Source organism: Erpetoichthys calabaricus, chromosome 4 (assembly GCF_900747795.2).
Source record: "Erpetoichthys calabaricus chromosome 4, fErpCal1.3, whole genome shotgun sequence".
Classification (NCBI taxonomy): domain Eukaryota; kingdom Metazoa; phylum Chordata; class Cladistia; order Polypteriformes; family Polypteridae; genus Erpetoichthys; species Erpetoichthys calabaricus.
This window is the reverse complement of record NC_041397.2, coordinates 225,768,437-225,780,978: the sequence shown is the minus strand read 5'-3', so window position 1 is coordinate 225,780,978 and position 12,542 is coordinate 225,768,437. Positions and strand designations below refer to the sequence as shown.

The 12,542-nt window shown below is 41.0% G+C and overlaps 1 protein-coding gene across 1 annotated transcript in view; it reads right to left on the bottom strand.

Moving 5' to 3' along the window:
- gucy1a2 (guanylate cyclase 1, soluble, alpha 2) overlaps nucleotides 1-10,737 on the bottom strand; it is a 325,259-nt gene extending 314,522 nt beyond the window's left edge. Inside the window, exon 1 of the mRNA XM_028800400.2 lies at nucleotides 9,799-10,737. Coding sequence (XP_028656233.1) covers nucleotides 9,799-10,029 — 231 coding nt within the window. The 5' untranslated portion in view covers nucleotides 10,030-10,737. The remainder of the gene's footprint in view (nucleotides 1-9,798) is intronic.
- Nucleotides 10,738-12,542: the final 1,805 nt, after the last annotated feature.

Here is a 12,542-nt window from a genome sequence, read left to right as displayed (position 1 = left end):
CGCATGCCACGAGTGGATGAACTTGTGACTGGGAAGGGCACAATACTTGACTACTCTTGACATGACAAAAGGGTAATGGCAAATTCCTTTAATGGAATCCACAAAGGAAAAAAACACATTTAGTAACCTGAGTGGTCATTGGCAGTATATGGCCCTCCTGCCATGTTCTAGCATCTGATGCACAGACTGCTCCAGCCCCACCAGACCTAGCGCGCCGCCTACCTGGATGACATCATCGTCTATTCCGGCACATAGGAGAATCATATGCAGCAGGTACATGCAGTGTTGCTCACACTTAGTGAAGCTGGCCTAAGAATTAATGCAAAAAAATGATTTTTTTGTTTTAACTGAGGCAAATTTATTTGGGCTACTTGGTGGGTAGAGGCACTGTACGTCCCCAGTGTTCCAAGTTTAATGCTATACTTAACTGGCCCCATCCAAAAACCAAGAGGCAAATACAGGCTTTCTTAGGTTTAGCGAGGTATTATCACCAGTTTGTATACTGGTTCTCCTAGAGGGCCACTCCTTTAATGAATTTGACAAGGAAAGGGGCCCCTAATTCAGTGGTGTGGGATGAAAAGTCAGAAGCAGCATTTTATAACTTAAAAAGGGCCCTTATTTCAGCACCTTCATTAATAACCCCTGATTTTTCATTGCCTTCCACTTTGCATAATGATGCTTCGGAAACAGGTTTGGGTGCCGTGTTGAGCCAAAACATTAATGGTGTTGAGCACCCTATTAAGTACCTCAGCCGGAAATTGCTGGATCGGGAGACGAGGCATGTGGTGGTGGAGCAGGAAGCCCTGGCGATCAAATGGGCTATTATCCAAGTCAGGTATTACCTTCTGGGGCTCGAGTTCACTCTTGTAATGGATCACACCCCTTTACAGTGGATGGCCCTCTCTCCGTGCCGATGCACTGTCTTGTGTCCATGACTTCATGGCTTGGGTCTCCCGATCCAACAGATCTGGGCTAATCGAGGTGTACTGTCACATACATGTGCTTGGGGAGCAATCTTAAGGCTTAGGTAAGTGTAATTTACCGCTGAAACATGAGGGGACACTGTCTAAAAACACTCTCTCTTGTCCATTCCCCCTCTGCAGAAATGAAGACAGACACCTCTCACACTCCGACGTCGCTTCCAGGATCAGACCACCTGGACCCACCTCTTTTTCCCAGAATTCCACATAAGAGGAAAAAACACCATCTTGGACAGATCAACTGAGATTTAATAAAGTCTCATCATTTCGCTTCACTATGTGTTTTATTACATGCTTTTTGCGTACTGAAATATATGGGATTTGCCTTCAGGTGCCCCAGACTCTTTATCGTTTGCCTTTTGTCTCTTTACACAATCTATATATATTCTGGTATGGCATGTTTGGCACTTACAAATAGATTGCAATTTTAACTTTTGTTGTTAGATGTACAATTGGAACTTGGATGCTGTGGTTCTGCTGGTATCAGAGTCAATATATATGTACTGACTTCAGAAATCGGCTTGTCCTGTGGCTATTTGCTATCAGTTGCAAACAGAATTTACTTACCAGGAGTTCTTTTCACCTCTCTTTAAATGGGTGTGATGGCACACCATTTAGCTTGATTGCACAATCTTGAGTTCATTTTTCCACAGACATCACTGCTAGTAATTTCAACCTCACATTTACTCCAACTGTATCATTGTATCTGTGAGCAACAGGAACCACATACAGCTGGCAGCAAGGCATCATTCATTTCTACCACTTCTCCAGTGATGTTTTCAAATGCCAGGGTATAATCTGTTTTTACAGAAATAGGAAATGAAAGATTTTGGTTTGTGCACATTTATCACTGCTGGTGGTTTGTACATGAAAACAACTGTCTGAAAAGACTCGACACAGGACCAGTGACAGCATGATGTGGAGAGTCTGGATGCACAATAGTCATTACAAGAGCAGTGTAAATCCTTTCTGAAAAGTGTTGAATTCGTAACTTTTAAGCTAATTACTTTTCTCTAAAAATATCAGATCTATGTCACATATAAGAGAAAAAACAGGAATCGGCCTTCAATGATAATATACCCATTTTTTGGTTTCAAAAATCTAACATAAGGTTGTATGTACAGGCATTAGGGCCAGTGGCTCATTGAAAGGATTAACAATCTGAAATAACAAAAATGACAATTCCATAAATGAAATATCCCAAATTAGGACATTTCAAACTGGATCATAACTTTTAATCATAAAAATAACTAAAGTGAAACTAAAAAAAAAAAAACTGAACACAGCAAACCCCAACCTGTACTAATGGGATTGTAACAAATTATAACGATAATTTTGTGCATTTAACACAGGGGCAGATCTACCATCAGGGCATTCTGGGTGCACACCGTGACGGCAGTGGGCCTTTTCATTAATACTCCCTACGCACTCTATCCATAATTGCAAATGACTATGGGGGAGCCCAGCACAACAATTTAGTATACATGATTGGAAATGACTAAAATAAAAAGAGGAAGTTTTTCCACATGCAGAAATGGCCAAGTGGACCCAAGGGAGGCGATAAAGAGATCAAGTCTTACTTTAAAATCAAGAGTGAGAAATACCCCACTACATTAGACGACCACTCGTTGTACTATTTATGATCAACTCCCTCTTAAGGAGCTAAGCCACCTAACGACAGGTGGGGTCTTAATCTGGCATTGATTTAACTTTTTTTCATTAGTCCCCAGAAACCCAACATAGGTGCCCTACTGCATTTCAAACTCACCTGCTTTTTCACTGCAGTCAAGCAATTTGTTGTAATTTGGGGGTAAACTGCTGTAGCATTAACATATCAAACATTAAGTAAAAGGAGATTAAGAGAAGACATGACTGAACTGTTCAAAACTATTAAAGGAATTAGTAAAGTTGATCAAGACACAAACATTAGGAAGTGTTTCTTTACACAGAGAACCAATAGGTTACCAAGCAGTGTACTAGACACTAGGATTTTAGGGAGTGTTATTTTAGAGAAATTAAGTGGATAGGACTGGTGAGCTTTTTTGGGCTGAATGGACTGTTCTCGTCTAGATCTTTCTGATGTTCCAGTATTGACACCCTGATGTTATTATTTATTTGTTTCTATTCAAATGCTACCTATTGTTACTTCTACCAGAGTCTGGGGCTGCCAAGTTGTTCGTGGAAATCTGCAGTGGTAAGAAGAGAGCAAGGAGAACAAGGAGAAGAAGCCATTTCTATGGAGCTTGCTGTGATGCTGGAGTCCCATGCCATATAGTAATCTGCTTTGTTGATGACACCGGTAGCATTTCGCCAATTCAATTTTCCACTGATGATTTAAGCACAGATATTATCTTTAATATAGCTAGTCATACCAAGTGCTTGCTTTGACCACCACTTAGACATTTTCTTTTTCTTATTATGACGTAATATTTTATTGACCACTAGCTAAATTTTGTAGATTTCAAGTATCATCGCACCCCTGAAATGCACAAATTTTTTTCTGTTTTCAAAAATTAAAAATATTTATATATTGCTTTTACTTTCTTTGTGGAGGTCTGATGAGTGGACCCTTTGGGCTTGGAGTCTCCCTGTCTCACGAGGGCTGCAAGCACGTCTGCCACACTGATGGAGACTAGATAAAGGTAAATTCTATTCAGTTGTCAGATATGCACACACAGTTTATCCAACATAAAGGATACACAGAGGAAGGAGTTGTGTGTTACTCATCAGTTTAATTGCTGTCCACGTCTGTCCTAAGCCAAGAAGACCTCGACAAACCCAGAAAATGTCTTAAGTCACTGTAGGTGTGTAGAGTGGATCACGATCATATACCAGGGTTCAAGCACAAGCCCACAAGGCTGTGATGCTGCTGATAATGCCATCCTGGTGTTGCTTCTATGTGTCTGTGTGTGTGTGTGTTAGAGCAGTATGGTTCAAATTCAGCTCTCCACCATGTTTGGCTTAACATCTAAATGACTCATAAACTGTATTTTGTACAATTTTAATATTGCACTGAAACACAAAGAGACTTTAAAGTATTAACTCTTGGCACAGTTCACAAAGCATTTGTGATTACTTGTATTGACAGGCTTATTATTTTAGTGGATGATTAATTTGCATTGTGTCTTTGTGGACCTGGAGAAAGCATATGACAGGTTGTGGTATTGTATGAGGAAGTCGGGAGTGGCAGAGAAGTACGTAAGTGTTGTATAGAATATGTACGAGGGAAGTGTGACCGTGGTGAGGTCTACGGTAGGAGTGACGAATGCATTCAAGTTGGAGGTGGGATTACAGCAGGGATCGGCTTTGAGCCCTTTCTTATTTGCAATGGTGATGGACAGGTTGACAGACGAGATTAGACAGGAGTCCCCATGGACTATGATGTTTGCTGATGACATTGTGATCTGTAACAAGAGTAGGGAGCAGGTTGAGGAGACCCTGGAGAGGTAGAGATATGCTCTAGAGAGGAGAGGAATGAAGGTCAGTAGGAACAAGAAGGAATACATGTGTGCAAATAAGAGGAAGTTCAGTGGAATGGTGAGGATGCAGGAAGTAGAGTTGGCAAAGGTGGATGAGTTTAAATACTTGGGACCAACAGTTCAGAGTAATGGGGATTGTAGAAGAGAGATGAAAAAGAGAGTGCAAGCAGAGTGGAATGGGTGGAGAAGAGTGTCAGGAGTGATTTGTGACAGACGGATATCAGCAAGAGTGAAAGGGAAGATCTACAGGACAGTAGTGAGACCAGCTATGTTATATGGGTTGGAGATGGTGGCACTGACCAGAAAGCAGGAGACAGAGATGGAGATGGCAGAGTTAAAGATGCTAAGATTTGCATTGGGTGTGATGAGGATGGATAGGATTAGAAATGAGTACATTAGAGGGTCGGCTCAGATTGAACGGTTGGAGGACAAAGTCAGAGAGGTGAGATTGCGTTGGTTTGGACATGTGCAGTGGAAAGATGCTGAGTATATTGGGAGAAGGATGCTAAGGATAGAGCTGCCAGGGAAGAGGAAAAGAGGAAGGCCTATGAGAAGGTTTATGGATGTGGTGAGGGAGGACATGCAGGTGATGGGTGTGACAGAATAAGATGCAGAGGACAGGAAGATATGGAAGAAGATGATCCGCTGTGGCAGCCCCTAACAGGAGCAGCAGAAAGACGAAGAAGATCTAATCGTCTGGTTACATAATAACCACCATGCTCTAAAATGTTCATATTAAAAAATTCCACAAGCATGCTACTGATAAATAGAAAGCCAAACGTCACACTTGTCTTTCTAAACTCCCTGTCTATATAGCTTCCAGGGGCCTGATGTATAAACTCTTCTTTAGATTCCATGCTGAAATTTTTCTTATGCAAGAAACGCAAAGAGGCGTACACACAAAATTGGATTTATAAAAGTAAGTACACCATGTCCCTTCATAAATCTTAAATGAATTTAAAACTATGCGCCTATGTATGCACTTTTAACCACTCCTCATCACCTCCGACCAGGAACCATATATGGCTTAAAAACACCTTTTTTTGAATATTCATGGACTAATCACCATATAAATTTGGCAGTGTTCCTGAATGACTTATTTTCTTTCAATCCATGGGACAACAGAGGAAACAAAACTTGAGTGAATGTTAACTTGAGGTATTATTGACATTTGACAGAGTTTAAGAAGTGAATGGGGGGCCTGCTTCCCCTATTCCCCTGTTGAGGAGGGGCGCCATGTTTCTAAAATAAGTCTCAAATAAATGGTATTTTCTCCTAATGCCACAATTAATTTAAATATGTTAATCAACAAGCTAGGTGTACAGTGATGCAGTTTTAGCATAGCTGCCTCATAGTAAGGAGTCCGGGGGTCACACCCTGGGTGCTCCTTGCATGGAGCTTGCACGTGGGTCTGAGTGGATTTGTTGCAGTTTCCTCTCACAGTTCAAAGACTAGTTAGTGAATTGGCAATGCTACTGAAAATCATCCCCTGATGTGTGTGTCCGTGTGTGTGTGTTCATCCTGCCTGTTACTACCTGTGCCTGTTGCTTGCTAGGATAGGCTCCAGCTGCCCCTGCCCTGAATAAGTAGATTTAGAGAATGGATGGATCAACGAATACCAATAACCTGTCCTGTCCAAAGCAACTCTCACTTGCACATCACCAATCCAATGCTCCAGATTTAGCTTGAGAGAGGTTATTTCACCTTGGATATGCTGTATTCAGTTATTTTCCTCTTTTACACAGCTGACAGATGCTCCTGTAGACCAAACACATCGTCAGTAGTCAACAATGTGCAATTAAAACAGCAGTGCCTGTGGCTGCAGCTTATTGTTGCCTGTACAAACAGCAGTGTGGCAGTCTGAGCAAATCTGCATCACACGTCACAGTGTTAAAAAATGTTTAAAAAACAAAAATGTGATATCTGTCTCATTGATGAAGCAAATAAATAACAAAAGACACTCTTAACTTTCAAATCAGTTAACTAAATCATAACTAAGTCACACCCAAATGATACACTATGCACACATTTTCTAATTTCTTAAATTTAGTGCTTATTTTGCCACAATTAAAATATGTAGACAAACAAACTTAAAAACTGAATGTTTTCCATCATTTAAATATCTCTAAAGGTAATAATGTTCTTTTTATGATGATAACTAACCTATAAGCCAATTTAGATGTTTGACAGCCATTCTCTTAATAATAATAATAATAAATTTTATTTATATTGCACTTGTTTTTAATTGCTGCCTACATGACAGAGAACAGCCCACAGAAATCATGTGATCCCTGTTCCATTATACGTTTAGAACAACTGGGTTTAGAAAATGGATAGATTGACAGATGGACGGACATCAGGATGTGGCTGAGATGTCCTTGAGATATGGAATAAAACAAGATTTTCCTGTTCACATCACTGTCCTAGTACCTGGAGGCGCTAAAATGCCAAAAAACAAAAATGTTTGTGTAGGATGGTTGAAATTCCTTCTTTGCTCCTTGTCCTCAAATAAAGAGGCTGGTTCACAAATACCAATTCATCTGAATAAGTAAGAAGGAGTTTACAAGATCACGAATAGCTGGACAGCATATGCTTGTTGAACAAAACATAATACACTCTAAAAATATCTCTACATGAAAAACTAACATTTCCACTGGCACATCTGGAGCAGATATCAATATGTGCTCAAAGTCACCTTGGGAGCCCTGCTGGTCCTTCCTCTCATTCAAGTATGCCGACCTATTTCTCAACCCGGTTTATACAGCGTCTTCGAAACACATGACATTCCTGTGAAAGGCATACTCTACTGCAGAAACAACAACTGAAAGGCATAGACTGGCCACCCAGTAGCAATGACTGAATAACATTCTGCTTTGCTTTGGGTCCTATTGTCCATGCATATCAATATTCCTTTTGTTTTGCAGTTTTAACTTCATCTGCAAAACAATGCATTATGATTGGTGAAAATGACCATTTCAGGATTATAGAGTTACTTTCAGATAGATAGATAGATAGATAGATAGATAGATAGATAGATAGATAGATAGATAGATAGATAGATAGATAGATAGATAGATAGATAGATAGATAGCAATGAATGCCACAAAGACTCCACCTTAGTCCACCATTTGCACAGTATGTTACCTACCTTTATAAATCCCCCCACTCTCCTCCACTGCTTATCCCATCCGCCAAGACTCTCATCTAATACTTTGCATGATTGCTTTCTCTCTAACTGTCCTTTCCAGCACTCTATAAGCTCATCTCAGTGCTGCTCTCTTTGCAGTTTGTCCTTTTCCTGGTTGTTTAAATGCAGTTCTTTGATGATGTCTCACCTCTGTATTCTGACCTATGCATTAACTGTTTCACCATGCTTGTCTCCGTGCTTACTTGTTAGCTGTGAATAAACACGGACCTTTCAAAACAGAATTCAGACCCTGTGCAAGTCTAAGAAAGGAGATCCATTTTCTGGACCTGCTTTGTAGCCGGACCCTCCTCAGGTGTAGGAAAGAAGAAAGCCTAAATGAGCTGCCAGTCCACCAAAGGTGAATTTGATGTTTAAAATACATTCTGGTTTATCTTTACTCCGTACTAGAGCGCCTAAACCAGATATATCCATATATTCCAAGTTTTGGAACTTATGCTTCACTATGTGAGGAAAAAATTAAGTGACTGTACCATTGAGATAATGAGGATGGAAGCAGCATATTTGTACGTTAGTTGCGTACAAAAAACGATGAAACGTAACTCGTATCTTAAAAAATGCATTTAAAATAATTGAACAATTTATTAACAGTGCAAAAATATTGAAATTAAAAATGCTAACCTTGTTAATAACGTTAGGAAATGTCTTTATAAAATGACAACCTCAGATTAGCGCGATAGATTAGGAGACATCGGACTGAGTGACGAGTTCGACAAACACAGACGGACCGCCAGAATCGAAGTCGGGCGAAGACAGGAACACACGGTGGACGGGAAGCCGTGCCACACTCGTGTACACGCACGCACACACGGCCTTTGACCAAACCCGAGACACACGTCCTCGTGATGTGGGAGGAAAAGCAAAGAATGAGACGGCATGTTGTTAAGATTAGAGAAAGAAGGGAAAGAATGCTTTGGACGTATCTTTTCTTATGCAGAGAAAATCTTAAGTTGCAAACAAATAAACATTAAAGTATAGACATATGCCGTACAAACAGCAAAAAAACTCAGATTCATTTTCTATATTCCGGGTAAATAAACACGTGTAATGAACTTCTTTTGGGGCTTATTTCTGACTTATCGAAATAACAAACAGTTGCGCGGAATCGTTCCGTAGTTCGAAATAATAATAATTATTATTATTATTACAAGCGATTTCCAAAAAAATGTAAAATATAAAAAATGCGCATCCGCGTCACCACAAGATCAACGATCATGATGATAGATAATATCCAGACTAACCGTTAAGATCGACGTTGACTAAACGTTACTATCAATACCCGCCATCTCTCCGCCCAAAGCGGGTGCTCAAAACGAATGGCTGGCAGATTTGTGCTGTCACCTGCAATCTCTCAGCCCGGACCAGGGCACGGTAAATTACACAGGGCAGGCTGCTCTAGAAGCTGTCGGTGTCTTCCGTAACATCTCAATGGAGAGAGGATGATTTTTAATTTACCCAAATGCCATACTTCTTGTATTTGTTATCATGGCACGTATTTTTTCTTTGTAAAGACTTTTCTCCATAATTGTCCGTTTACTGATTTTAATGTCGCAAGGTAAGAACCAACCCTGGACGAGATGCCAGCCCACTGAAAAGGTGTACTGGCAATTAATCATGAAGACTTCTAAGCACCCTGAATATTTGATGTGTACGTTTGCCGTGGGATTCTAAGCCAGATATATTAATATATTATTTTAATTTGACAGACAAGTATAGAATAACCTCTTAAAGTGCGTTCCCGACCACCACTTTAAAGCCGTTGGATATGAAAACTGAAAAATTCAATTAGGCCTACTAAACGCAAAAATGAGAACTTAAACTTTAAAACCACACGCCTTTACCCGAAATTGGTAACATGAAGTTTGAATATGCCTGGTCGTTGGCAGGATGTCGGTGTGGAGTGAGGGGAACCACTGACTACTTGATTAACTTGGACCGAACAGGATAGATAGATAGATAGATAGATAGATAGATAGATAGATAGATAGATAGATAGATAGATAGATAGATAGATAGATAGATAGATAGATAGATTGTCCACACATGCAAATACAGACAGTCGTGGTTGCTCAAGTATGGTGTACTCCCATCTATCTCAGTACATTTGATTCCACGCGCTCTTTGAAAGTCTTACCGTTGGCGAGGTGAGTTTCCTGAGGCTCTCCCCTAGTGAGTCGAGGTTGACCCGTCTCCTGCGGGGCACCCTCCTTACGATGGCCTCTTCAAAGGGACACGTTAGGGACCCGGAGGGGCTCTTTCCGTTCCAGAACACCCTAGAGAAGGGGCACTCTCCGTCGTCGGGACTCTCCGGGTAATCGGAACCCACGGAGCTGAACGATTCCGAAGAAATCTTCCTCGAAGACATGCTCCTCGGCAGCTAATAGAATTCATTAGAAAAGAAAGGCGAGTCGGGTAAAAGAAGGAGGCGAAGTTGCACTTAAATCCAGGGCGTTGAAGGCTGCCTCATTCTGCCAGGGCTCGTTTGAACAGATGCACTCGTGAACGTTGACGGAGCGCCTTTTAAATTCCAGCCCATCCGTCTCGTTCTTCACGGTCCGGATCTCCAGCTATACTAATGATAGAAATAATTATGATTGCTGCGCTCTTTCTTCCCCGACTCCCGTTACCAACATAGGAGACATAGATGTTTTACGAGCGTTGCCTGCGATTTTTACCAGTCAATCTCCGGATTCTTAAAACGGGGTCGATTTAGTGCGTTTATGTAAGGTAGAAATCCTCCCAAGTGCGAAAGTAGACTTGTTTCTGAAGGCAGGCTGCGGCATCGTCTATTCCCTTTTCTTCCATCGAGCCAATCGGTATTATTTGGTCCCAACCCTTCACTCCCCCGTCTGAGGGGGAAAGGGAAAAAAAAGCGGTCTGGGCTCGGCCGTCTCGGTGGGCAGTGAGAGGTGGGCAGGGGGCTTTAGGCGAAGACGAGCTGCGGTTGGATGATTATAGAAAGGGACTGACGACTGAATTGCATAAGCAGAAATACTTACCAATTATGACTAATCATCTGTGCCATTTATTGATTTGTTTTATTGGTTTATTTATTTTGTAGATCATGTGCATAGTCGAGCCAACACCTGTGCCGAGTCAATTTAAATGAACATCTGGGCGCGTGCCTATACACCACTAAAAAACAAATGAAATTCGACACAACGGAAATAAATAAATGAATTAAATAATGGGATACTCCAGCAACGGTGCTGACTTAAGTACTCGTATTACTTGAATAGATAGATAGATAGATAGATAGATAGATAGATAGATAGATAGACATCATGACGAATTCTGTTTTGCAGGTTTGGCAAATCTAAACCCTGTCTTGGTGACTGTGGTTGAGATTGGGGAGTCGGCTTGTTACATCATAACGTCCCGTCCAGGGATGGCTCTCTACCCTGCACCCGATTGCTACAGCTGGGCTGACTATTTGCAAATATTTTATATAATAACGTTATTCTGTTATTATTACTGGTATTTAAAATGCCTGGTGCGGGAATACAACATGACGTTAATTTTTTATAATTGAAGACGTACTGCATAAGGGTTTTCATGAAAACCTAGAGATTATTTTCTTTACATAACGGTTGTTACTTTTAAGAGTGGCACAACAAAAAAAAAAAGGCAAAAGCAGAACGCGGGGTTCGTCGTGCTTGGTATTCTTTTTTAGAGAAGAATCGGGGTTTAAAAAAGCTGCGTCGGAAGCCGTTGTACTTTTTTTTTTAGTTAAGTCGGTCAAAGTGAAGTCTCCTTGGAAACCACAATGGAATATAACTCACGACGCTCTTTGCCAATAGAGGGCGCAACACTTTCGCATTCTTTAAGTCGAGCGTTAAAACGGTGGGGAGGCGTGAACTTTACACGTTCGTAGCCACAAAGGCTTACCAGACATAAGCTAAGGTCTATTTTAATTGTCACAGTAGGGCATGGAAAATAACTCTGTTGGTGATGTGTAATTCCTTAACCTCTTAAACTTAGTAACACTAAGACACTTGCAAAGCAAGAATATACAGTCGTGCTGCTCCTTCATAAAGGTACTCATAGGTGACTTGACACCTCTACGGGCTTGAGGTATCTCGGAAAAATGTGGAATTGAAGTCCCTATTGCGCCCTCATTTTAATAAAAATCACCAACTCGGACTTTCTTCATTACGAGCAAATTTCGAGACAGAGAGCTAATTTAAGGATGAGGTTAGTCTCACGCTATAGTCAGCTCGGGGTAGGCAGGGAAGCGTCTGTAGAAGTGCACCGTCGGCTTTTAAATAGCAAGTTAAACACCGAAAGCCATCAACGGAAATTAGATTATCAAACCGCAACTTACATTCTAAGGCAGTGTGTCTGACAAGATACCATTTGTAAGGGAACGTTTAGTCGTCCACTCCTTACTGTTTCATCGGGATTCAGGACATCAGCCCGCATATCAGTAAATACTTAACAGAATAATTGTATTTAATCATTTGAAACAAGCACTACATAATTGCTTTGATTGAATTGATGCCGTTCACAACAGAATATAATTTGCCGCCTTAAACTTACCTCGTTATCATACACCTGTATATCCGAGGTACCACGGTGGCTGCTCTTGTGTTCTCAGTTAAAAAAAAAAACGCAAGGCTTTATGGGGGGCTTAGTATCAAAGCCATTACTGTACTAGTTTATTGTCAGGAGATCAGTGTCCGAGAATTCACTCAACATCACCGCACGATCCACAAAGCTTTTGGCCGAAGACAGCGCCTGCTTTCAACAAGGTCCGCTTCGCGTGAGCCACTCGATCGCGACGCGTTCGTTCTTGTTTTATTAATATGGTCTGCCGTCTGCTACGAATCCGTGAAACTGGAACTGCAGAGGTTATTCTTTTGACTGAATTATTGTGTA